General features: G+C 46.5%; 1 protein-coding gene across 1 annotated transcript in view; it reads left to right on the top strand.

Moving 5' to 3' along the window:
• Positions 1-13,599, top strand: part of NOL6 (nucleolar protein 6) — a 33,398-nt gene extending 19,799 nt beyond the window's left edge. The window contains exons 24-26 of the mRNA XM_015848278.3: positions 3,188-3,385; positions 11,680-11,781; positions 13,025-13,599. Coding sequence (XP_015703764.2) covers positions 3,188-3,385; positions 11,680-11,781; positions 13,025-13,174 — 450 coding nt within the window. The 3' untranslated portion in view covers positions 13,175-13,599. The remainder of the gene's footprint in view (positions 1-3,187; positions 3,386-11,679; positions 11,782-13,024) is intronic.
• Positions 13,600-27,622: the final 14,023 nt, after the last annotated feature.

Genomic DNA, 27,622 nt, shown 5'->3' on the forward strand with positions numbered 1-27,622 from the left:
GCTGATGCTAGTTGCGCAGTGTCTGGCCATGACAATGATAATTTGGGCTTCAGGCTTATTTTCTACTATTTAGGATGTCAGAAGGGTGTTCTGAATCCTGGTGTTTTGAGGATCTGCTTTTGGCCAAGGCTGAGTTACCAGTTCCTGAGGAGAGATGAAGGCATCTTCTGTGCCTGTGAGCCAGTGGTGCTTTTGTTGATGGAGGGAGCTCCATCAACAGCCATTTCATCTCCCTTTATCTGCCAGCTCTTCTGCTCCCAAATAGGAGTCTGGTTTGTGGTAAGCTGAGCTGCAGCCATAGTCTGAAGGAGGAAATAAATTGTTCATTAGGTTAAAAAAAAAATCAAACCAAAAAGACAAGCACAAACTTTGGTCTTCTACTCATGACAGTTGGGAAGCATTTAGTAGGATTCACCCTGTGCCATGCGCAATTGTGTTGGGAGCACAGAGGCTGGTGCTTTGGCTTCTGGCAGACCTGACTGTGCACAGCAGCTCTGCCCTAACTGATGATATTTAATCCAAACTTTCTTACCTTGAAGCTTTTTGTATTCTCTGATTGTCTGCTTGATGTTTGTGTGCTGAACTGGTCACATTGCATGGCTGGAGGAAAGAATACCTGACACTGCCTTGGCATAGCTGTGCAGCTTTGACTTGTGTGCTTGTCTGTCTGAGCCCAGGGTGGTGGGGTTTTGCTAGTACACTTTAGGCAGGCTTTATTATAGTTTGAGCACAGGAGAAAGGCTGTATGTATTTTATCCCTATTTGCCTTCTCACTGATTTTTAAATTTTTTTTTATTTTTATTTTTTTGTGAGATTGAAACATCCATTACTCAAATGGGTGTGGAGGATTAAGTTACATTTATTTCTTCATTGAAAAGAGATAACATCAGTCTTGGAGGGGAGCTTGTCTTGGTGTTCTAAGTTGTAGACAGTTGAAGTTGAGAGGGCTTGGAGAGCCGTGCTTTGAGAGTATCTAGATATAGGAGATACTGGGTTTAGAATGGCTGTTCTTCTGGTTGGACAATGAAAAATGGACTTGCTGATACTGCTTTCACTTCTGGTTTGTCTTTTGCTAGAATTTCACTGGGGTGAAATTTACCTGAGGTGGGAGCATTGTCTGTTACAGAGCTGTAAAGGAATTTATTTATTTTTTTCTGAACTCATTGCTTTGTTTTGTGAGTGCCCATAGGGCAGCTGAAAATAGCAGATTAACTCAGGTAGTTTTGTGTATGGTGGAGCAAAGCAGTGTTGCTGTTGGGATGAGTTTCCCCTTTTAAAGCATCATTTGTTTGGAGGCTGGGAAGTGACTTTGGAAAAGGTTTCAGGAACATTTCCTCAGTTCTGAGTCCCATCTGTCCTGGCCACCCACTGCTTGTCAGGAGCCTTTGGTTCAGCACAGGTAAGGAACAGAAACAGCCCAGAGTTAGGGAGGAGATATCACTGCAACTGCTGGTCTGGTACAGAACTCTTATTTGGGTGTCAGTTTTTCACAGTTGACCTCACATTACAACTATATTGTGCTGAGACGAGAGTGAGTTACCTGAATTGGGGACCTGGCCTTTCTCAGGACTTCAGGTCTGAACTGAGCTGTGGGGAGGAGTATGTAAGGAGTTGGCTGTGTGAGAAATTGCCTGGTGTGGCATAATCACAGCAGAGATGTGAGACTAGAACTATGCATTTGAGGTGGGTTCATAGGGGTTTGGTTCCTGAAACAACCTGTTGACTGACCGTAGCATTCTCCCAAACCCTCGACTTGGTCTCCTCAGTCCTTAAGCCCATTTCCTTCCTCTTAGCCATTGCAGTGAGATTCCTCCTCATCTCTCTGGTCTATACCACTGTCCTCCCAGGCCTATCATGTTCCCTGGGGATAAACTTGGGATAGTGTTTCCAGGGCTGCTAATCTGTTTGTAAGCAAAGCATGAGCTTGGGGCAGGGGGAAAAAACTTTCCACAGCAACTTGGAGGTGCTTCTTAAATGTATAATGGAGTCCTTCAAGGCTTTTCAATTTTATTTTTATTTTATTTTTTGCCCCTTATGTTTGGGTCACTTGAGGATCTGCCAGTTCTCATGTGGATGCAGAAAATGGGTTTGTGAGCTCCACTTTTTTGCTCTCACAAGAATACAGTAAAGCCGTGGACTTAAAAAGAGTTGGAGAGCAGCTCTCGCTGGGCCACCATTGAGATTTGATGTTGGTCAGTGTTCTTAATGTGTGTTCCCCAGCCTGGCTACAACCCAACTCATGCTGAGTGTTGTCAAGTGCTCTGTATGTGTCCCCACATCACTTCTATGAAAATGTACAGATAATTTTAGGATTCCCATTTTAATACAGCTGTATATAGAATGTCAGAGCCCTCCTGTCCAAATATTTGTGTCTGGAATTGCTCTCTTCCATTAGCAGGGCTTGTTCTCATCCTCTTTGCTTCCTGGAAGATGCTCCTGCCCCTTGGGGCAATGCCTGTTGGGCAGATGGGGCTGTCCTATTAGATGGCTCTTTGTGTCCTCTGGGGTTTAGCTTGGCTTCTGTTAACTTCTCAGTTTCTTTCTCTTGTTCTGGGACTCTGCATTCAATGTGTCACCTTGTTTAGCTTGCTGAATTTCCCACCCCACTGTTGTGCTTTCATGTGATGTTCCTGGAGATTGATCAGAACTAGAGAGGACCTGCTTGGTCTTCTTGAAAGTTCTTCTCTAGGGACTGTCCTGGCGATAATGGTCACCTCTTTCTGCAGATCTGGGAGATCAGTAGGGTAGAAGATGTAGCCCTTCTGTCTAGATGTCTGGTGTGATTAGGGAGCAGCACCCTTGTTAAAGGGTTCAGCTTTCTGGACAGTTGGACTGCAGGAGTAACATGAAACCTTCCCAGTGCATTTTTCTGGTCCAGGAAACATGTAGCCAGTATACCAGAAGAGCATTTACATGGGGTGTAGGGGAGTGAGGGTCACATCCCTCTGTTATAAGCAGAGCTCGTGCTGGGACAGGGATGTTGTGTTTCAGCTTGGTTTGGAGCTCCATGTCAGTCCACCATGGACATGTTTTCTTGTGGATGTTTTGGCAAACTTCTGACATGCTCTCATGAAAGTTCAACTCTGATTTCACTGCTTTCTATGAAGAAGAGCTTGACAAATCTCTCTCGTCGCTCCTGCTTGCTTGTGTCCTCTATTAAGTGGTACTGGCCTTTTTTTCCCTGCAGATTGTCTTCCGCCCTCCCTTGGACCTCTATGATGTCCTCATCCACTTGAATTCCAATCAGATTCCTCGACATCTGGAGAGTGTGGACTGGCCAGTGAAGTCATTTTCCCGGGGAGTGGTGAAGAACAGTGCTGCAGCGCGGATCCTCTTTCCTGTGGTGGATTATGACCCTGTACAGTGCTACCTACAGGACCTGAGAGTAAGTATAGCCCTTTGGGAAGGTACATGGGCTGCCTGTTTAAGGGAGAGCTGTGTTTTGTGATTTAGGGCATTCGTTGCCTGCCATTGCAGGTGAAGCTAGATTAGATCAGACGTAAGGAAGAAATTCTTTACACAGGGGCTGGTGAGGTGGTGGCACAGGCTGCACAGGGAAGCTGCAGATGCCCCATCCCTAGTGGTGTTCAGGACTGGTTTGGGTGGGGCTTTGGAAAACCTGGTCTAGTGGAAGGTGTCACTAGCCATGGTGACTTTAAGGTCCCTTCCAATGAATACCATTTCACAATTCTTTGTATTTTGCATGTGATGGTTACTCTTTATATGCTCTGGAATCAGTTCTTCAGCAGAAAACCTGCTGAGCGTACCACTCATTCCTTAGAAATATGAGCATTGCTGCAATGAGAATGACCTCAGATGTAAGGCATCTGGAGCTTTTTTGAGGAATATGACATTTCAGTGCATAAGTATCTTTTAAGCCATTTCTTTCCATTCGATTAATTGACTCTTCCTGACTTCTTGCTCCAGCTGGAGTGCATTGCAGGCAGAATTACCCATGTTTTCTGGGGTGATGTACAAGGCAGTGTCTGCCATAAGTAACCATGGTGTGGTAACAGTAGGCCCACTGCTGTAAGGCAGATGGTTGCATGAGCCATAGGGGGTGAATGCTAGTCACAGGTTTGGTTTATCCAGGCCTTGCTGTATGTGTGATGACAGAGGAAGTTGGTGAAAGGAGTAAACGGAAAACATCTATGTCTGAAAGTCATCAACCCAGTGCTTTTCCACCATGTGGCCATAATAGATGTGCAAGATGCTGAGTGACACTGGTGATTTCCAAGCCAGAGCTCTGCAGATGTGCAGCCTATGGCTTTTTGGCATTTCCCTTCCTTGCTTTCAGTAGCTGAATGTCAGTGTGCATATAGGTGAGGCTGTGATGCCCTGTTTTCAAACACTGTCTAAGGTTTTCAACTGCTGTTGTCTCCTACAACAGTGTTGTAAGCAGTATTAGAACACAAGAACTGTAAGCTGTGTCTGGCAGGAAGGTGTTGCAAAGGTTTCCAGTCTTGTTTCCCACTGCGAGCAGATTGAGCTTTGACATTAGAGAAGCCTAATCCTACTAAGTGCTGAATATCTCCAGGTCTGGAAATTTCCCACTCCCCTGATCCTTTGTTCCAATATTTAGTCACCAGTATTCTGAATATTTGCTTCTTAGTATCTAATTACAATTTCTGTTGTTGCAGTGCATGTTGCTTCCTGAAACTCACTGCGGCATCTGGGCTGTACAGTTCTGGGGGTGGCTTTTTGCAAGGCAAAACTAGGTCTGTCAGCCCTGGGGACTTGAGCTGTGCTCTTGTAGCTCCTGGCAGGTGTGAGGGTGTGCTGGGGCCTTTGCCCCTCTCCCAGCTAACATGCTGGGAGGGCTTTGTCTGCCTTCCCATGTGCTTTGCTTGCCTGAAGGTTCTGTATCAGTTTCTCTCCAAGCTCATGTCAGGGCAGGAGATGTGCCTACAAAAGAAAGCAGATTTTGGGTACTCTTCTAATCTTTCTGCGCCTGCAGCATTCAGCATTTACTTGTCCCTGGGCTGCCTAATGGTGCACAGCCACTGCATTTTTCACTGCTGCTGTTACCAGGCTTGATGGTGGCAGTAGCTGCAAAAGAGATGGCAGGAAGGGCCTGCAGGTCAAAACAGGGAACTGCAGAGCTGCTTCACTTTAAACTCCCATTGAAGTTGGAAAATGCTGAGCCCTTCTCATGCAGCTTCCCCCTTCACCTTAAATCAAATAGCTTAGGAGGTTGCCAGAGGAAACTGGAGGTTTCTTTGTGGGTTTCCACACTCTGGGCACAGCCTCATTACCTCCCAGGCCTATCTGCCAACCATATTGTGTACTGATTTCCACCCTGTCCATGTAAGTATGTTTTGGCTTCACTAGAACTGTCAGACACAACAGTGTGCATGCTCAGTCACCCACAGCAGATTGAGGCTGTCTGGGAGGAGGAAAAAGACAGGAGTGTAATCAAGGTGTCTTCGAGTTGAGGAAAGCATCGTAATTGTCCCCTAATGTCCCTGCAAGTGGCACTGCTTTTTTAAGTGGAATGATATGGAGGAGAGAGGTAGGAGGTCTCCTGCCTACAAGAAAGAAGGTGGTTGGGAAGCTCAGATTGCAGAGACCATTGGGGGATTTCTAAGGGTCCAGGATATACAAGAAGAGGAAAAAATATTTTGTACAGCACTTCTGAAATGGAGCAGAAAGCCCAGTGACTGGGAGCTGTTTGTTATTTCACTCTCTACTGATGTCTGGATCTGAGGAGTATCGGTCCAGGCCTCCCCTCTTTGGTTCTCCTGATGATTAGTTTCCCCTACCACCATAAAACTTGGAAAACGAGGCATGAATCTGGGTAGGAAGTGAAGTTTCTTAAGCCTGAAATCTGTCTCCATCCCACACTTGAAGGATTAGAGCTGAGTGGAGTCTTTCAGCAGCTGCCAAGGTGAACAAGGCCAGAGCTACTGCACAGCTACTTCGGAGAGGTCGGGGCTAAGTGACTTTTATGGAAACCTGGCAAGAGGTTCATTTCTTACTTGAAGAGGAATTGGAGACTACTGGCAAAGCTGATGGGGAAAGCAGGCTCCTTGAGGAGGTTTTTAATAGGCTTGCAGCAAATCTGGCTTTACAAGGAAACTTTTGTAAGGAAACTCATCAGGGCGCGTAACAGTGTACAGTACTTTTCTGTGCTTCCAGTCAACCTGATGTCTTCAAGGAGGTGTCAGCAGTGGCTCCAGAAAGTGAAAAGTGCAGAAGAAATTTCCTTGGAAAGCTGTTTTAATTATCCTGTTTAAAAACAAAACAAAACTGTTTGATCCAGTCAAATATGGCACCCAAACAGTGAATTTTTACTGCCTTTCATTGCCTACACAGGTAGTAACAGGCTTGGAGTAGGGTTTGGTTTTGATTACAAATTATAGCTGGCCCTAATATACTGACATCCCAGTGAGGAAACATGGATAAAAGCCATGGTTATGTTGCATCACTGGAAGAAGTGCTACATTCCCAAAGAGGAGCATGCAGCTCTTGTTCTTTAGCTTGAGAGTGTTTGGGAGGAGCAGAGCAGGAACTGGTTACTGATTTCCCAGAAGACCAATCCGTGTTTCCCTGTGGCCATTTTATTGGAGGTATCCTGCAATACCAGTTCGCTTTGCTCCCAGAGCATCCAGGTCAGCAGCAGGCAGACTGGATCAGGCTGATGAATATCTCAATCTGGGCAAACTGGTATTTTTTCTGGAAAAATCAAAGGTAGCAGCTGCACATGAAGGAGTTGCTGTTGGGCACCTTTGCTCTCAGATTACTCAGCCATGCTTACCTGTGTCAGAGTGATGGTGCACAAACACCATCAGCTGATGGGGAGCTGTTGGTAGACACTGCCCTGTCAGAAGTCGTCCATCCCCATGTCTCATGGTGCTAATGTTGCTTAGAAGCAAGGCCTTTGTTGTAGCTTTGTGTTGTTCCTTGTGTTTTTCCTTCCCCGTTTATTACTGCTCAAAGCAGTGTTGAGCTCCTCCTTGTCTATGAGGCTGGGAGCCCTTGGGCTGGTGTGAATGCAGCAAGATGCAGATGGTGGAAGGGATTATGAGAACAGCTCAGTGACAGCCATGAGTCCTTACAAGGGACTCTGGTTGAGAAGGCATTTGGACACAGAAGTGGCTGGCTTTGACTCAGAGTAATTTGCTTTGCTTTAATAGCACAAACCACAGAATTGAGCAACGGGGTTTTAGTAGTGTCTGACAGTGTAGCTGTAGTGGTTTTATAACAACAAAGGGAGATATTTGCCATGCAGCAATTCTATGGGATTGTGTGCTCTTTTATGACTGGAAAAGAAACATCTTTTCAGAGTGCCACGTGAAAAGGTTTCTAGATGCCTGGACATGTTAAGCTGAAAGGGGCAAGGAGCACCTTTCTCTAGTAACCAGGAGACCCATGCCTCCTCTCTCTATGCTTTCTGTGTCCTGTTTTTATCAAATCAAAGGGGTAGGCTAAGGAGGAGTGCTCTGGAGCTGGAAGGTTACTGCATGCCTTTCCTAAGCAGTCTAAGAGGAAGAAATAAAAGGAGGGTGTGCTTCAATTTGTCCTTCTTCAAGGAGATGTGCTACAGGAGCTGATCTGATCAAGTTGCACTCATGCCTGAGAGACTGAGTAAAGACAAAAGTCCAGTTGTGGCATTCAGACAGTGAATGCTTGAATTCCAAGACAGATGTAATGGAAAAGGTGATCTGTCCTGAGAGCTGGTCCAGATGAGAAGACTCTGTAGACATGGATTTGAAGCAAAGCAGGTGTCAAACATCCCACAAAGAGGGCTTCCCTGGAACTTTGACCTGTAACCAGACTCCCCATTGCCTACAGTCCTGAGAACTTTGGTGATCAAACAGCTGGTCACATCCTGACAGGGATTTTCAAGCAAAACAATTATGTTTTTAAGCAACTCAGCCAAGGTTTCCCCCATTGTGACTGTAGGTTTGTGTTGTGGCTGCTGTCAAGCAGAACTGTGGACTGCCTCTGTATCTGCTGAGTTTGCTGGGTATGTGGCATAGGAAGGAACAGTCAGCACAGCTCTTGCTCAAGGTCCTCTGTTCTTAAAGAGAAAATCTGCCTGCATCCATTGAGTCTGTGGATGCAGTTATCATGTCTGTCTGCATGCTTTTGGGATCTCACAAAGCCCAAATAATCCTACTGTCCCACAAAGAGCAGCTCTCTTATCAAAGGGAAAGCTGGATGAAGCTGTCTGAGCCCTGTAAGTCTCTGTACCTGCAATGGGTGTTTACGGAATTGTTTTTCTTCTTTCTACCAGGTCATTGGTCTTACTAGATCAGTGGATATGAAGCACTCTTTCATTGAGATTTAGCTGCACCTGCCTATCAAAGAGCTCATGGCAAAGGAGCTGCCCATCTTGTACAGAAGAGATTTTTTCTGCACGGATGAGCAGTAGTATGTTTCCTGCTTTACAGTAAACATCCTTTCCTCTAAGGCAATGTTTTGCACTTCTTACGTCTTCAGACAAGACCTGTTTGGAAGACTTACAGTTCTTTCCTTTATTCCTCCCACAGTGTAGGAATGTGTATCTTGCTAGTGCTTGTTAGGAATGAATTAACAATGTTAGAAGTTCTGCATTGCGTACAGTGTAGCAGCTGTGATTATGGGATGTAGCTGGAACCAGTGAAATCATTTCAGGTCAAACTACTCCTTTACTGTTTTGATGGACAAGCACGACTCCTCCCATAGTGTTTTTCAGAAGAGGCAAAGGCAAAATTAAAAAGCTCTATTGGCTTTTATGACATGGAGTAAATCTTTGTGTTTGAATATCTGAAGCAGAAGCATCTGCTCCTGCTGAGATCAGGAGGCAGCTCTGCTCCCATTTCTGTCTTGGTAATGCTTTACTTCATCCCTTGTTAAAAACTGAAGACTTCTGTCTCATGGATCTTTGGACAAGGTGTATTTACTGATGGAACCAGGAGATCATAGGTGTAGGGTTGCTTTTCTCTCTTTCTTTGCCTTTTTTTTTCTTTGTGGTGGTTTATTTTCCCCTCCCTTCCTGCCATACTTGTTTTCCATTAAAATGAATCCTTCATAGCAGGATTCTCATGTGGTTCTGGCGAGCAAGTAGAAGGTAGAACAGTTTGGATGGACTGAATAAACCAAGAAGAACTTACAAGTGTTAACCACGTGTGGTTGTTTGCTGGAAGTAAGTTACTTTTAATAGTTTTATAATGCCAGGCATCTGATTGAGAGCACTTAAAATGTCCTGAGCACTAAGCAAATGTTGATGAATATGTTTGCTTTCAGAACTGTCTTGCACCAACAAGAACTGCCAGACCCATTTCTGAGGTCTCCACAGACAGTTCCTGTTTCTGTAACAGATGTGGTGCAATGAGAGCCCAGTTTCCTGGTTTAAGTAGGAACAGTGAAAAAAATAAGTGGATAAATGATTAGCTGGAAAAAAAAAGAAAAAAAAACAACAACAAACCATGCTCACCTCTAAACGACAGTAATGTAGTTGCTTAAGTAGTGTAAGTTCTTAACTCACTGTAAAATCCACACTTCAGCCTGAAAGGCTAAATTCAGTAATCCCATGTTCTGGGGAGGTTTTGTTTTACTCCCCACCTTTCTTTGTCTCTTCAGTCCTTCCACCCAGGCAGCTCCCTGCAGATTGCAGGGAGTTTAGTCTTTTAGGCTCGCCCTTTCCTGGATGGTAAAGCTCCTTCTTACCTCTGCAAGCAGGAAACTGGCTGTAGGGTTTGGTGGTAGGGATCTTTCTGAGTAGGATCATTAAAACTGAATGCTGACCAAAGACAGAACAGCGTGAGAAGGAACCATGCGTTTAGATGTGTTCCCTACCATTTTCTCATTGATTTATTTGTATTTTATTTTTTGTGTGTGAACTTCCCCTTGAGAAAGGTGTTTGGAAGCACAAGCAAGCCCAGTGGCCCTGGGCACAGGGCATGGGAAATGGAAAAGGAGCAAACTCTGTTTGATTTTGTTCCTCAAGCCTGTGAACAAACAGAAACGTGTTGACTAACACACCAGATCTTGATGCTGCAGTTTCTCAAGAGCTGAATTGCATCTCTGCAGTTTGGTGAAGATGGCCTGAAGTGCTGTCTTGTGGGCAGTTCTGGGAGCAGCAGATGTGCAGGAGGTTCTTTTTTGCCAGGGTTTAGAACTGGGCACTGCTGTTCTGATGTTCTCTGCTCCCTCCTGTTTATCTAAAAGGTGCTGAGCATCAGGCAGAGCAACGGCTTTACCGGGAAATGAGTTGAGCCTGGGAGGGTTCCCTTCCTGCAAATGCTCCTGGTTTCTGTCCAACAAGATACGCTTGTAAAAATATAAGGAGCAGTGTGCGGCACTTGAGACCTCACACAGTAAATGAATGGGTCTTTTTCAGGTTCTCACATGCTCTGGTCCCCTTGGATGAGGAAACCTGCATGATGGCAATCAGCCTGCTCAGTGATTTACTGGCTGTGCTTTCCTTCCCTCTCTCCATTTGCTTTTTGCCATGCCTAGATTGCCAGCTAGGAAAGGAGTTTTCAGACTGGGCTGTGAGCAATGCCCATTAATCTCAAGTGAGAAACACCAGGGCAAGTTATCCTCATTGTCAATGTATTTATAGACAGTGATTTTTCAAGCTGGTTTGGTCAGTTAATGCTCTGACCAGCCTTGCTTCCATGAAAATCCCATGGAGTGGGATGAGCTGGCAGCTCTGTAGACCATCCCAGCCTGCTGACCTAATCATGTTGCCCTCTTTGTGCTAGTTCAAGTCCAAACTCATAAATCTGTCTATGAAGGTTGCAGACAACACTGCACCTCTCTGCTAATTGACTCCTTACACTTAAAATGCCACCCCACCCCTTGGGATCAGTGGTAATACCAACTCAATCCACCTCATACTGCCATTCTGCCATGTCCATTAAAGTTAAATGTGCTTTTATTGATTTTTTTTTTTAATTTTTTTTTTCTGCCAAGCACACCTGTGTGAAGATATCATCATACATGATGCCAGCAAATACAATCATTTGTAAGGTCATGACAGCAGTGTAGCTGGGGAAGCTAAAGGGATACGATTACTATGATCCTGTTGATCACCAGGAGAAGAGGTTCAACATAGCAAAGTGCAAGGTTTTACACTTGGGCCAGAGGAATCCCAGACATACATACAGACAGGAAGGAGCAGCTGGGATTTGTCCTGCAGAAGGAGGATTTTTGATACTTTAGGTGCACAGGTTGCAGGACTTGAGATTTTGCCCTTCAGTGATAGGTCCTTGGTTTGTCTGTGGTTTATCTTTGCTACCTTCTAGTGAAACTTACTGTGTGTGTCTGATTGGCCTGCTGGGCAGGATCTGCCCCATACCATCTGATGTACTGTGGTGTCTTAGACACAGCAATTGGACCTCAGGTCTGGAAGGCTTGGTCTTACCAAGTCCAGATGATAAGGGGACAGTGATGAAGAATGTGTTGCTGCCAAAGGGATCCAACTGTCTAAATTTGGTTCCATTTTCTAAGTGTTCTTGCAGACCTAAAGGAGGGTGGCTGTCTTGGACAGCAAGAGGTGAGATCTTCATGCAGAACTTGGAGGCTCTGAATGTCAAACAGAGGGAACAGAGGCAGCAGGAGGCATTCACGATTTGTCCTTATGCTGTTTTCCTTCTTGTTAATCCACTGGAAATGTTGTCTGCTTGGTCCCGGCTCATGCAGAGGTACTGTGGGCTATCTGACACAACCTCTTTGTTTTCACTCCAGGAAGCCTTCAGTGATCTCGCCTTATTCTTCTATGACAAGCATGGTGGGGAAGTGATTGCAGTTTTGTGGAAACCTTCGAGCTTTCAGCCTCAGCCTTTTAAGGTAAGTGTTTGATTCTGCTAAAGGCATGTTGCCTTCATACCCCAAAAGCTTGAAGGACTTTTTTTCTGCAATTGCTGTCTAATTCTCATCAGAGAATTCTCATCTCTCAGTCCCAAAGCCCTCTGAGAAACAGAACAAATGCTTCTGTCCCTGACTTAGGAAGGGTGAAACTAGGGCAGGGATGTGGCCATGGTTTCCCTACAATCATCAACAGAGTCAAGAGGGGAACTTATGTCCTTGGACAAGCCGTAGCATTGTGATCACTTTGTCAAAACAGAGCTCGCTGTCCCAAGTGCTCTTCTTCGGTCCCCTTCTGGTAGATGGGCAGTGCATTGTTTGCTAAAGATGTTTGGTGTGTGAAGCATGCTGTCTTTTTCTCATGGTTCTGGGTGTCTCTTAACAGAAACATCTAGTCTACAAGAGGTTAAGGTATCAGGTCCAGCTTTGAAGTGCTCAGGTCCTGTAAATCTATGGAGATGCATTCCATCCATGCTGTGTGGGTTGGTGATCTTCAGAGGGTAATTAAACTAGGTGTGAGACATGCTGAAATGATTCACGGTGCTTTCTATGAAGGAAAGATGCAAAGAAACTAACAAGTGACTCACAATATGGAGTTGGCAGCCCAGGTTCTTCTGCTGTTAGTCTCTGGGTGATTTATCTCCCCTCTTCATGGCTAGGGGGCATTGGCCATTCAGCCTAGCTGAAGTTGTGAAACCTGGTTGTTCATGGTGGTGAAATAAGAGGAGGAGATGCTGGCATCTGAGTTGAGTATAGCTTGATTAGACCTGAGGTGTGTTTTTTCTTTTTTTTTCTTTTTTTCTTTTTCCTTATCCTAGTGGAGCTAGCAATCTCACAGAACTCAAGGTCTTGACACCCAGCTACAGAGCAGAGCTCAGCCAGTTCTTAATCCTTGGTCATGGTGTGGTGCCTGGCCTTTGGCATTCTGCGTCTGTTCTGTTCACACAGAGTTCTCCATGTGCCTACATACTCTTTTCCTATCTTCGCCGTATCTGGCAGTTGTTTCTCTTCTTCCCTTGCAGTCTTTAGGCTGCAGCTCCAAGGGCACAGCATTACCTCTAACACTGAGCAGTGATGGTGACAAGAAGTGGTATAGTGGTGTGGTGGGGTTTGGATATAACAAGGCAGAAGAGCAATTTACATCTGTTATTTTGGGTTTGTAAAGGTTGCGAAGCAGCTCTGAACTGGTGTTGCCATTTGTATGATGTTTGTTTATGCTTTGCAGGTCTCCAATATGAAAGGACATACTGTGACAACTCAGAACAATGAGCTGGTTTGTGTTCCCAACATAGAAGCAATTCTGGAGGACTTTGAGGTATTGGGAGAAGGCCTGGTCAAAAGAGTAGAAGCTCGTACAGAGAAATGGACTATCTGAGGCCACTAAGAAGCTCAAGAAGGACCTGTCCTGAAGCAGATTTCATTCTCTCTGGAACCATTTTATTTTATAAGTCAATCCAAGGAAAAGCTTTTGGCTTTTTAAATACCAGAATTGTGTATCTGACTGTATTTATCTTAGTATGCCTTGTCCAGAAAAGTGTTGGGACCTTCATTGTTTTTAAGAATACTATTGTCTTTTTATTTTGAAGAAAATATAAAGATGGAATATGTTTTTGAAAGTGTTCCTTCAAGTGCATTTCAAAGCAAGCTATGGTGAGAATGGAATACTGGGCTGATACCGCATGGCTAGTGCCCGTTGGCCCAGTGTTTGGTGTCAGTGTGTCATATGGGACCTAGATACTTATGTGTAGCATCCTTAGTTTTGGAGTGGGCATGCCTAGTTTATTAAAGCCTCAAAAAGCATTTTTCTCTCTTCCTTGTGCCAGCTCAGTGGCTGAGAGAGGCTGTGGGTAAAAACCTTTGTACATCTGTTACCTGCAAGATCTTTTTGGGAACACCTAAACTGAAAACACCCAAAGTACTTAGTGTACAAAGCACGCATCAAATCTGAGAACAAAGAGGCACTTTCTGTTGCTACTGTGACCCCTGTAGTTAAGATACTGATGACAAATCTATTAGCAAACATGATGCAGGCAGTGATTTCAACAGGTTTCAGAAGCAGTTAATAATTAATCTCTAAAGCTTCTTCATTTTGTTTTATCGTCCTCTAGGTGTTTGTATTGCCCAGTCTGCCTTTAGCAATGGCTAATCTTCCTGGGTACTCAGGTTTGTGCCTATCTGCCTTTTATAGTTTGACACTGTGATCCTGTCAGTTTGCCAACAAAAGTTGGACAGCTCTCAAGTTGCTGCACTGGTTGCATGTGCTGGAGTTCTCTTCCCTGTGTGCTCTGTCATACTCTTCCTTTTCCACTTACTGTATGCTTTAGATGTAAATAGTCTGGAACTGGGGTGCTCTCCTTGCTGCATCTGTGGGTGCTTTTCCTTAAGACCCAAAGGCATGTGGTGCAGACCATGTTAACTTGCAGGGGAACAGAGCTCCTCCAAACCTTCTGCCCCAACTGGGAGTTCCTGTTTCCCTCCTTTCCTGGGGCTGTCATAGGATGGGACGTGAGGAAGTGCTGCTGCTTGCTAGTTTAGTTCCCTGCCACGGGGAGATGCTTATAGCTTCTGCAGCTGGACCATTCTGTAGTCCTCCCTAAACTGTCCTCCCCATCAGGGCAGTTTGTGAGATGTGTGAAATATATAACCTGTAAGGGAAGCTCTGCACACCTTTCCTTTCATATGCTTGTGTTACCATGTCTGATATTGTTTTTACACTCCATTCCCTTTTTGTTCTTACAAAGATGTAAAACCTCTGACTGCACTGCCGTACTCTGTCCTCTTTGTTGTTGGGTAGAACATGCTGTTTGCAGCATGCAGCAAAAGGCTGGGAAGTGTCCAGTCTAGCCTCCTATAAAAATAATGACGTCGAGTTAACTGAGGATGAGTGAACTCCCTTGTAACCAATCCCTCATGCAAGCACCAGCATGCTAGTATTTCACAAGCTTATGCCATAGCAGCCAGCTGTGAGCTGAGGTCAGGCCTGTGCAGATGGTTGCTGCTTTAAGTGTCCATTTTGGAGGCTGACATGGGTATTTCAGCAATGGCATCAAAACATTTAAGACAAGGAACACTGGTCACTGCTAGCCCAGCTGTCATTACTTCGATCCATCTTCGAGCAGAAACTGCCCAAGTATGTTAACCCAACTAGCTGTGTTCCTCATGTTGCCAGAGCATTGACTGATCCATGGGTTCCTCCCTCTTCTTTCAGAGGAAGAGGGAAGTCCTTAGTGTCCCAAATCGCCCAGTTTGCAAGTATATAAAAGCCATTACTGGAGCCCATGTTTGCAAGGTCAAATGTTTTAAATGCTTTGGATCACGTCACCAGCTAGAGTTAGTCTTGTTGGCCAGTGATGGTGGACAGTGGCAACCTGGGACACTGCCAAGTGCTTAGATGATCGCTGTGTGAAAGTAAGGTCGTGATGGTGGCTTTGCTGAGCAAACCACTGTTTTGTAAAGAAGTTCATATGAGAGAAGTGGGAAGGGAAGAGAAGAACATGCAAGGTTAAGATGAATCCCCTGCGTCAGTGCTGTGGCCTCCTTGACCTGGCCTGGTTGGCACTTTTGCTTCAAGAGCTGGATTTTTGTAAGAGGACTTCAGTACCACCAAAGCCTGCTGGGTGCAGATGTGGTCTAGGAGATGTGAAGCACTGGATCAGCCTCAGCTTGGGGAATGATGCTGAGAAGCACGTCTTGGGATAATGGGGAGAATGAGAGATTGATTGCTTGCCACAATGGCAGTCTTTCTTGAGGTGATGGATAAGGCTCCTTTACTTGACCAAACCAGCTCTGAAGTTTCTGGAAACTCAGATGTTTCCTAAAGGTGCCCTTATAGGGACTAGTGAAGCCAAAGGATCTTGGAAGCTATGGCGTCATTCTCTGTGGTTCTTTTAAGGACTGACTGCACATTGATGCTCTCTGATCTCTTGGGCAACACAAACATAAGAGAGGACAAGTGAGGTCTCACAAACTCCTGTTGCCTGATTTACAGCTCGTTGGTGTGTCCTGACAAATAGTTGTTGTGAAAGCTGGGGTAGGGCCTGGGTTATTCAGAGCGTGCTTGATGACAAACTGTTCTGGGTTTCCACTTCCAGTGAGTGGGCACTCAATTGTTTGCAAGTTTGTCTGTGTTTGCTTACTTGTGGTCTGCTGAGAAACGAGAGCTGTATACAAAGCTGCCCTTCGAGAGCAGTGGGATGGTGCAAGAGGCAGGACTTGGGGGAGAAAAGTGCTGGAGCTAAACGTGATGGCAGTGGGTTTTAAAATATTGTCAGCACTCTGACAGTCTGAGTGTGCAGGTGTTGCTGCCATATTGATTCTATAACATGATGGGAAACCTTTGAAGTTCTTTACCGAGAGTCTTGTGCATGTTGGATGAGTACAAAAGGAGAGGTGCTCCCAAATCAAAGCAAAGGCTGGGCTGTGATAAGGGGATGTTGGTACGCTTGGGGAGTGGACAGGGTCAGCTGAGGCAGGTTTCAGCAGTATCTGCTTTCTGGCTTACGTTCCCAAAAGATGATGTGTCTTATCTGAACTCTATCTGAGCTTCAGGCAGCTTTTTCCTAAAAGGGTCAACTCATGTTTTGCCAAAGATACGCTACAAAAAAGCAGTTGCTGGGAGGCAACTGGTGTTGGCTTTGAAGAGAGGGTGATGGACAGAACCTTTCCGCTTGCAGCAGGCCTGTGTTTGCCCAGTGCTCATCATAGCTCTCAGCAGCTCTCACAGGACTTTTGAAACAACACTGAGGAAACAAGCTGATAAGATGCAGCTGGGAGTGGGGTGTCTGATTGGGAAGATACTGATCTCATCCAAGCTGTCTGACTACTTTGGGGCTTGCTGGTCTGCTGAACTGGTCAACCCTTGCTGGTCTGGGCAGCTGAGATCTTTCTGAAAGTGTTGTGGGTCTCTTTGGCTGACTGCAGGATGATGGGTATTACCTTGAAATAAAGGCATTTGCAAGGAACATTTTGCCAGAATTACTGGTCATTCTTCATACCACTTAGTCTGAGTTGCCACAGCTGGCTGCGGAAAGAGTTGTCGTCTGGTTCTTGGCAAAAAAAAAAGGAAACAGGAACAGTCCCAGGAGTTACGCAGCAACCTATAGCAGCTTGGAGCTTGCTTTTTTGATAGCATTCCATTCTTAGGAAAATATTCTGAACCTGAATCTTCTTTCCTGGCCCAGGTGGTTGCTTCCTGGCGGTGCTGATAGCAAAATGGCTCTATTACGTGGCAGTGGTAGCAAAACTGTGTGGTTTTGGACAGTGCTGACCACCACTGCTCTATTAGTTCCCAGGTGCTATATTGGCTGCTGAAGGGCTGTTGTAGATGTGGCCAGCCCAGTTTTGAAGGTTCAGTGGATTTTACTCTAAGGATGGGGCCAGTCTGTGCACAGATGGCCTTGAGGCTGGATAGAATTTCATGGGCTGTACTGCGGATTGTGGATGAGGGATCGACAAGTGTTTCGGGTTGAAGCTGGAGGCATCATGGCAGAGGCTGGCAAAGTAAGAGCAGTTTGTAGCAGGGGAAGTGATGCTGTTCTCTGGCATCCCGTCTGTGAGCTGGAGCAGGGTGAAACTGGGTTTCTTAAACTGTAAGATCACTGGCAGGTGTCAGGATGCAGATTATGCAGCAAGTACGAGTGCTAAAGGCTGGGCAGCCAATAGAAGCAAAATGAACATGGTGGGGAGGTGCTGTGTGTGGCTGAAGGTATTGCAGTGGGCTCTCACAGAAGGACAACGTGGGATGCTGCTCGGCCTGCATCTCCCCTTTGCTCCCATTGAGCATTGGTCTGGGTCTCTTCCTTCCAGAGCAGTGGTGGCTCTGCTGTGGTAGTGTTACAGGGCATGGCTAGAGGAATATCTCATATCTTTCTAGTTCCACCAGGGAGCTACAGACCACGTACTGAGATGAGGCACTGCACCAAACACAGGGGATGAAGCATGTCCTTCACCCAGTGGAGTCAGGACTTGTAGAACTGGTGTGAAGGACATCCTGCAGCACACGGCTGAGCCAGCTCTTGTTGTTACATCTTGTCGGTGGGGATTAGCTTTTCTAAAGGCTCAGCCAGGTGGAATAATAGGCAAATGAATCTCACACGCTCTCCTGTGTCAACCTGGGGCTCCAGAGGGGGTAATCTCCAGGTCTTGCAGCTGGTAGCACCAGGACCTAGGCCTGGTCCATTCTTTCCATGGACCTCTCTTTCCTCTGTGCCCTTCAGAATATAACTCATGTATCTCTTCCTTCCTCAGGATAAGCCTGTCTCTTGTATCGGGGTAGGTATGCCTGCACCTTCCCCATCACCTCTTTGGCAGCTGGGGGAGTGTGAGAAGGGCATTCCCTGTGGAGACTGTGGGGTCTTGGGGGGGGATGGGGTGGCACTTCCCAGTTCTGCTGTGGTGGGAAGCCCTAGAATGAGCCACTGTGGAGGGAACTTGTCACCCAGGGCAGATGGAGCAGAATCACAGGATGGCTGCTGGTCCTTCTTATACTGAGTCACACCAAGAAGACTTGCTGAGCCCTTTTTTCAACCTGTTTGTGACAAGCACCATAAAAACATAGCATAGTGAGGGTCTGGCTGTGTTGGGACGCAGTTGCCTTTATCTTTCTGCCTCAGCTGGTGCTGTGAGGCATGGGGTGAACCACGTGGCAAGCAGCTGGCAGCAGGGAAATGGCTCAAGCTACTTGTCCCCTCTTGTAAAGGATCTGAAGCTGTATGGGAGATTTGCAGTATGGGAAGAGTTTGATAAGTAGCTCATTCCATGACATGGCAATATTTAACCTACTGTCATTGCTGCTGCACACACAGTGCCATTTGCAGCAGCCAAGAGGGCTTTGTTCTTGGGGGCGCGGGACTGCTGGTGCTCAGAAACTCTCCAAGATAAACTATCAACCAGCAACACACAGACCATCCTGAGCACTGTGCTGCAGCTGCTGGGGTGGCTCTAACACCTGCTTTGTTTGCCCCCAAATTGAGTTTACAATACGCTGGTGCCAAATTAACAAGAAAACCTGAGTTCAGGCCAGGCAGAGAGCCTCACAGTGGCAGTTGCTTGGTGAACATAGGTGTAGTACTGGGAGAGGAGCAGAGAGCTTGCACTTTCTGCTTCACTCATGCTACTTTTGTTGTATCTTCTGTAGCCCATCCACAGTTCAACTCGGGCTTCACAAGGGATGGGCTGAGGGTGCGTTACCCACAAAAATCCCGAGAGGAGAAACTCACACAGAAGTTGAGCCCATTGAGCTCATGCCTTGAACCCTCTGCAGGGCAGTGTAATCTCAGCTGGTGAAGCAGCCAGGCAGGCTGGAGGTCAGCACCTGCCTGTCCCCATCCTTCTGGGGTCTGGGTGAGTGTACTCTAGGCCTGGGGGTGAGTGGGACCCCCTGCATCCCTTGGCTCCCACCAACACCAATAGTCATGGTGACTTACTTCTGCATCCTGCTGTGCCTTACGGGACACCAGGGAGAGGCTGGGAAAGGTAGAATGGTTGGAACCTTCTAAGCTGAACCCCTAACAGGTCTGTTTCATGCAGAGCCCTTTTAAGACAGATGAAGGTCCTCTGCTGCTTTGCTTTTCTCTCTCTCTGAGCATCTTTCACACTGGGGGTGTGGGAGCCTGTGGAGGGGAAGTGCCCCAGCACATGTTGGTCAGGCAAGACAAGCCTCTAGGTGCCATACACTGTGCAGGCTGGCTGTGGCCTCTCTGTCCAGCACAACCATGGGGGACATGGCCTTTTGAAAAAGCTGCTTGGGGCAGGAAATGCTGGGTGTGGAGCTTCTTGGTCTAGATGATGCTGGAGGTCAGCGCTGAAGGTTCGAGTCAGATCTCTGTGTGACAGTGTTTGCTCCGCAGGGCTCAGTGACAGTAATGTCAGGAATGGGATGTCTCTGGGTCCCCTGGTATGGTCTAAGGAATCTGACCCTTGAGCAGGTTCTCCTTCTTATGCCTTGTATTGCCCACATCATTGCTTCATCCTGCTGCCTCATTGCCACACTGCCTCTCCCTGAGTGATCCAAAAGATGTTCTTTTCTCCTCCAATGTGGTTGGTGGGAGTGAGGCACGAGGACACCCACTTCGCTGGACACCCTCCCCACCTCTGTATTTCCCGTGGGGTTCAGGTGACCCTCCTGGACTCTCAGAATCACAGACTGCTTCAAGTTGGAAGGGGCCCATAAGGCTCATTGAGTCTGACACAGGACCACACAGAACTCAAACTCTGTGTCTTGGAGTGTTGTCCAAATGCTCTCTGAACTCATTCTTCCCTCTCCTTTCTTGTTGTGATCTTCCCTGCCATGCTCAACTAAGGAGGACAACAGACCTGATGCCACTGCTGCCATTCTCCCTAATTTGAGAGTTCCCCGTAGCCCATGAGAGATTTGGGCTATTTGTGATGGGGTGGCAGATAGCAGCACTCACACCCAGCTATGCAGAAGGTGGTTTTGGCCAGGGCAGTGTGCTTGTGGTATGGAGGCTCAGCCATTGCAAGAGGATCTCTTTCCATTCCTGCTTGCAGATTGCAAGGTGCGTCTGGATGAGTAGACAGCGTTTGTACTTGGTGTGATGAGCTGATCTTTCTCAAGTTATTTTACCTATTTATTCCCCACTTTGATCATTTTGATGTGAGGAGCAGCCAAGCCTGTGTGCGGAGCCAGGAGGGTGAACATCAAATTGGAGGTGCAAGGAGTGCCTGGCTGACCTGAAGAAGGGGGGTGAGTGCTCCGATGTTACATCTGTGATCTGCCTACTCTGTCCATGGCTGCCTATATCTGATGCCTTCAAGAAGGCGTTACCCTCACTTGTTTTGCAACACCTCATTAACTTTGACCAAAGAGGCCCCTTGCAGGAGAGTAGAGAGAGCAGTGGCTCTGCCCTCCCTGCCTGGCTCCAGCCCCACAGCTGGGCATCACTAGACTTGTTCAGCTCCTTGCCTCTGCTCAGCAGTGGATGCTTCTGCTCTGGTCAAAACCAGGCACACAATTTTTTTGGTTAAGAGTGTTCTCTATTTTCTCAGCACCAGGAGTGCTGTTAAAACCCAGAAGTCTGTTGGATAAGTTGGACCAGGCAGCCAAGCTCATGGACTCTGCCAATATGCAGTGTGCACCATTTCCATAATGGCTTCATAATGTGTGTGAACTTGTGCCTGAAAATCAGAGCCCTGCAATCACCCTAACGTTTGTTGTAACTAATGGAGGTAATGGAAAATACTTTATTGTGGCAATGGTAAGTGTGAATGTCACAGAATCATAGAATTTTATTGTTGCATTCCCCCAGATATACACATACATCACTTTTTTGTTGCCATACCTTAGTCAGACTGTACAATGGGAGGGAAAAACAGTTTATTCTGACAGGGTCTTTGGCAGGGTGGGGGTGGAAGCTGCTTCCATGGAGAAGTTAGTTTTGGCCTCACAGCATGGACTGGCTTCCAAGGTCTTCCCATACTTTACCCTGTCTCCAGCAGGCAACTTGAGGCATATCTGGGTCCAGAGGGAGGTGGGTGACTCCAGTGATTCTGTACCTCCATCCTGCTGCTGTGAGTCTCTGCAATGAGCCAGTGGCACAGCTCCATCCTGGCAGTACCTCCAAGGCAAAGAGATAAATGGGGAGAAGGGGACTGCTATGTGACAGGATGACCTCCAGTCCCAGGAGCCTTCTCCATCTTGGATAAATGGTATTAATGACCCTGGCCTTTGTGTGGTGCACAGCAGGGGATCCATGCTACCCAAATTCACAAGGTTCTGCAGTCAGAGCATGAAGGTGTTTAAGCCAAATGCCCCATCTCCATTCTCCTTAACTTCATGGAGGGAAGGACCCCTACCCTGTACACCATGGCCATTGCCAGCTGCCCATGGTGACAAAAAGCCCTGCAGTGCATCACCCTGTGTGTCAGGTGGGGAATCTGGGTTACTCAACTTTCCCTAAAGCTTGCCAGGACCAACTATGAGACCATTTTGCCTAAATCTCTTGTCTTTTGTTTGACTTAGTTATGGGCTTTGTGTTAGTAAGAGCTTCGTGCCTGATCTTAATGAGAATAGCGTGACCTGTGATTACCTACCTGCTCTTGTGCAGGTCCCAGAGTGAAGTCTGTTTGCGTTGGTAATTAGTGGGGATCTCCTGAACACAGGATTTGTCTGTGATGTGTGGGTGGTAAATTTGTCTTTTTGAGGAAAGCGTGAGTGGAGGTGGCTGTTCAACAGTGCTCCCTCCATGCAAAAGGAGCATTTGTTATGAGCACCACCATGGCCTGATTTCTCTGGTCCTGCCTCAGAACCAGTTTGCCAGCTGGAAGAGCTAGAGGAGAAGCCAGCAAGAGCATCCCACAGGCACATCTCATCTCCTCCAGGGGAATTTCACTTCGAGTACAAAAGTTGGCAGCTTTCTGCCAGTCATCATTGGGAAATGAGCACCTTATGCAAGCTTGCAGCTCACTCCCTTATCTCTTGCTGCCACAGGTTTGCTTTCCATCCAGTGACTCAGTGAACTAACGTTGGCCCAGAAAAACCTTTGTGTACTCAATAACCCCTTGCTAAAACCATTCTGTGAAGAAAAGGAGGGTGGGTGGAAGCAAGGGCCACCAAGCTCAGTAGGCATCACCTTTATGAGTTTTGCCTCGTTCTGTAGTCAGATGCTGGCATGTGGACATGCTTGTGGTGTCTGCACTCCTGAGGACTTGTCTGACCCAGCCTACGGAGTTCTTGGCTGTAATAAGGCCTCGTGAATAATCTTCACCATTTCCATTGCCCAAGGATGGCAGCTGGGATCCCTGCTCAGCCTGTGTGCATTTGCATGCACAAACTCTTGACTCATTCACTTCTGCAGGAGACTCTTGGGAACTCCCTCCCCAGGTAGGGAGGGCTGGTTACAAGGAATGGGGAATTGCTCTGGGTCTCCTTCCAGCTTGCAAGATTTCATGCTGGGAATGGATTCTATTTTATTTTTTTAAATACTGTTAGCCACCTCAATGTTCCAATGTTGAGATATGATGCACAGAACCACAGCTTTCCTCATGGTCTTCCTCAAGGGAGGAGCTGCTAGATATCACCTACTTCCAATGCTCAGGAATCCCCTACACTACTTCTGCTGTTCCATACAATTCCCTCTTGCTCTTCAGAAAATCGCCTTCCATTTAGAAGCCCAGCAGCAAAGCCAGTGCCCAAGGAGGATATTTCTCATCTCCTGACACCTTTCAGTCACCCTCTTGGCACAGGAAGCTTCTCTGCAGATCTGACTCAATGTACCAAGTGGTTCCCAGCCTTTCTTTGCCTCTGTCTTTCCATGGTACTTCAAGGCACAACTGTTGAAGATTATCTTCTCCTCTTTGATCTATTGCTTTTCCTTTAAAATGTACGCTGTTATCACTAAAAACAACAGCAACATGTTAACTGCACTGAGATACCTGCTCATTCGGTCTGGTCCTTCTAAGGCACAATGGAAGCTTTAGGGATGTTTCATGCCCCGAAGTGCTTTCAAGCACAAAATCTTATCCAAAACCAGTCAAAGCTACAAACAACAACAAAACCCTAAAACCACACGTAGCTTTATGATCTCCAGAAGGAGAGATTCCCTCCTGCAGTCCCTATGGTGGATTGATTGGAAGTTCCAGGTCTAATTTTATTAAGATCTTTGGCTTTAAAATCTATGAATCCCAACTAATTTTTTTCTGGAAAAATCCAAATACTGGAGCACATAAATAAGTCTTTGGCCTTCATTGTACATCTTGTGGCTATCTCTGCAACTAGACTGAATAGAGCATTCCCACTTGATTTTGATTTCCATCTGCTGGTACAGAATTTGCTCTGCTCCTTTCAGAATTCAAACATTCTTCACAGTTACTACCTGCTGGTTTGAAATCAGGAAGTTGCAGAAAAGCAAACCAGAAAAGCTCAGGTATCCTGCAGGCAGGCTTAGAGCCAAAAGCTGGGGTTTATCTGGGTGCTGCCCTTCTTGGGCACTTGGGGGGCCCATTTGCCATGAGTGTGCCACATACCTGCTTCAGGGAACAGCATCCTCCTTCTACCTTTCCCCTCGTTGCTGCTCCTCAGATTATTTGTTCTCAATGTAACGGAGCCGAGTGTGGTTGATTGGGACATGACCTGAGCTTTATATAATACATTGTGCAATGCACTTTATGTAATCACAGTTTTCTTATGTAATTTATTTGCAAGGCATTCACTGAATCAAAGACCAATTCCTTGTGTATGGGAGAGGGCTAAGCGGATGGCCAGGGATGTGTTTATCATTTCTGGTCTGCTCACTGCTGGAGGGAGTATACAAAAGAGTGGTGAGGCATTGGAACAGGCTGCCCAGGGTGGTAGGTGGTGGAGTCACCATCCCTGGAGGTATTAAGGAAACATGTACTGAGGGACATTGTTTAATGGGCAATATTGGTGGTATGTGTACTGTTGATCTTAGCAGTCTTTTCCAGTCTTAATGAATCCACAGTTCTGTGGAAGCAAATCCATCTAGCCATGGGTTCGGGGACTCTTGGTCCACATCCACCTTCAGAAAGTTCTCCTAAGAAGGCAGCAAATCTCTTTTTCAGGATGCAGATTGGAGTGCCAGGTTGGGAAGGCTTCTGTCGCTCCTTCTGAGGGCCAGGCCTGGAGGAGGCCCAGCTGTAACCTCTGCTTATAGAGGGAGGCCCAGGCACAGCCTTCCTCCTGGCAGCATCACGAGGCATTTGGAGTCAACCCCCACCTCTTCCTCTCTAATAAGAGGGCTGGAAGTGTACCAGAATTGGGTCAGGAATGTAAGGTGGGAGAATGAGGATATGATTCAGGCTGTAAGCTGAGGATATGACCCCTGTGGAATGAGATTAAAACCCAGTCCCTCCTGGCAGCTGTAGCCTGACTGCACAAATCGTGTCCGCTGTTCACGTTGCCCACTGAGGTGGTTAATCCATGAATGGGGCCTCATCCTTGCCTGAGGAGTGGAAGCATCCACACCCATGCTGTGGCAGAACAGCTAATGGGCTGGAAACAGCAAATGTAGATGCCAAATTTAAAAAAAATAATAAAAAATAGCTATAGGGCCTTTGGGCTCCTTTCATGAAACATGCTCTGGCTCAGCAGTGCTGCTGGGCCTTCATGCAGATGTGTGCAAGCTGTCCCAGGGCTGAGGAAAGCAGTGATAAAATGGGGCAGCACAGAATCCCACAGCCTCCCAGAGCTGCCAGCAGTGCTTTGCAGCCTTCCTCACCCTGGGGGAAGAGGTCAGGTCCTGCTGAGATCACTGGGGATGTGCTGGAAGGGGCCTTGAAGTGCGGTGGGTTGCACAGCTTCATGGTGCCCGGGGGTCCTCATCGTTCTCTCTTGTGCTGCAGAAGCTGTTTGTGGAGTAAAATAGGGGACGGCATATTCTTTTGTGCTCCTTGAAATAAGAAGCATTTCACAATGATGCGGAAGGAGAACCTAACACTTGGCTGTGTGTTAGCTGGGAGGCTGGTGGGTTTTCAGGTGTGTGAGCACAAAAAACAGTGGGGAAGGCTGCAGGGCTTTTGGGTGCTAAAACACTCACCCCACAGTAACTGAAGCCTAATTAGTAAGGGAAATCCTAGTGATTATGAGAAGCAAGGAAGTTATGCTGATAATTAGGCGGACCTTTGCTTTACATTAATCTGTTACCTGAAATGTCTGAGAAGCTTGATACGAGTTAAAATATCGTTCAGAGCAAAAAGAAATCAGAGAGGGAAATTTCATGAGATGGGCATTACTTGATGCTTCATGGATCTGCTTGGCCTGTCCTGACCACCTCTGCTGGAGGTGTTGTGTTCTGGACATAGAAGACATAGAAGATAGAGACATAGAATCACAAGGTTGGAAAGGACCTACAAGATCATTATGGTTTCCTGGTCATGATTACTGAGAGACACCATTGCTTTTTCAACCACCTTACCTACAAAGGCACAGAGCCTCAGGAAGTTCCCCCCATCTTGGAGCTCACAAGGTCATTAACTTTGTACAGGTGAAATGTTAGGTGAAAAAATGTTATGTCAAAGCCAGATTTCCTTGTTGAGTGTTGCCATGGAGCAGGTTGTGCTGGGTAATGGCTTGGGCATTAGGAAAGCCATGCTTTTCTCATCTGCTTCTGGGAATCTCTGTGTGAACTTCTATGCTCCCCAAAGACAACTTAAACCTTGCGACGCCAGCATCACAAACACAAGTTCACTTGTGCAGGTTGTTATGAAACATGCATTCTTTGGCCATCATAATCCAAAGATGAGAGAATCAGCAGGTGTTGAGAGAACAACCAACTTAGAAGTAAAGATTGAAATAAAAAATAAGCAGTGTGACTCACTGCAGATGGAACAGGGTGCATTGGTCAGGTCTCTCCATGGAGTGGTTAAAGTAAGCAATGTTCTGAATAACTCAAAGGCTGTTTTTTTCCTCGTGGATGTCATTACAGGGTTTCATCTGTTGGTGTTATAGGAGAAACCACTGTACAGCATGCTGCACTGAAGGACATGGTTAGTGGGCATGGTGGGAATGGGTCAGTGGTTGGACTTGGTGATCTTAGAGGACTTTTCCAACCTTATGGCTCAGCATTCAGTATGGATGAAGGCACTGTCCCTTTTACAAACGGGGGAGAAGAAGACAAGCAGTTTGGAAGATTGTGTCTGTGTCATAAAGGCTTTGCAAGTGCTATAGTAATTATCTGCTGACCGTAAGTCAACAGTGTCATGGTGTTGCAAAAAAGAAAGGAAAAGTTAAACATCCCTGAGAAGTGTAAACAGCAGATTGTTCACAGGACACCTGAAATGGCTCCAACAGGCTGTTGTTGTAGACAATGCCTGTGTTTTAGTAATGTGACCAGCTCTGGGCAGTGCCCAGAGTACAGGAAAGATATGTACCATTGGGAGAGTGTCCAGAGGAATGTGACTCAAGTGACTGGAGGGTGTAAAACATGACGCATGAAGAAGGACTGGAGAGTCTGGGGTTGTTTAGTCTAGAGCAGAGATTTTTCGTTCTCTGGTCTGTTGTCTATTGGTCTATTTTTAAAGGGTCTGGGAGAGGTAACCCAGAGCAGCATGCTACTATGTGCTATTGAGCTGTCTACAAGCACAATATCTCTAAAATGGTCTGTACTTGCGGAAAAACTTCTTTGGGGTCCAATGTTGAATTCAGAGATTGCAGGCTACTGCTGTTGTAGAGACGGCTTCAAGTGCAAAACAGTGCCTGTTTCTGAATGCATGAAATGTGACTGATGAGAGCTGTGCTCCTGGTGAGAAGGGCAGGAAGTTAGGAGAGTGCACTACAGAGTCACAGAACCACAGAATTGCAGGGGTTGGAAGGGACCTCAATAGATTGTTGAGTCCAACTCCCCTGCTAAAGCAGTAGGTCACACAGGTGGGCATCTAGATGGATCTTGAATATCTCCATGGGATACTCCACAACCTCTCTTGGCAACCTGCTCCAGGACTCTGTCACCCTTACTGTAAGGGAGTTCTTCCACATGTTGATTCAAGTCTTAGGCCATTGCTCTTTGTCCTATCACTACACACCACAGAGAAGAGCCTGGCCTCACCCATTTGCCTCCCACCTCCCTCCCTTTAGATATTTATAAGCTTTTATCAGATCCCCTCTCAGTCTTCCCCAGGCTGAACAGACCCAGGTTATTCAGTCTTTCCTCATAAAGGAGATGCTCCAGACCCTTTATCATCATTGTGGCCCTCTGCTGGATTCTTTCTAGAAGATCCTTGTCTTCTTGGCACTGGAGAGCCCAGAACTGAATACAGTATTCTACATTTGGCCTCAACAGGGCAGAGTAGAGGAGGAGGATCACCTCCCTCAACATGCTGGTGACACTCTTTTTAATGAACCACAGGATAT

Source organism: Coturnix japonica, chromosome Z, assembly GCF_054131305.1.
Source record: "Coturnix japonica strain WE chromosome Z, WE-NBRP24, whole genome shotgun sequence".
Taxonomy (NCBI): domain Eukaryota; kingdom Metazoa; phylum Chordata; class Aves; order Galliformes; family Phasianidae; genus Coturnix; species Coturnix japonica.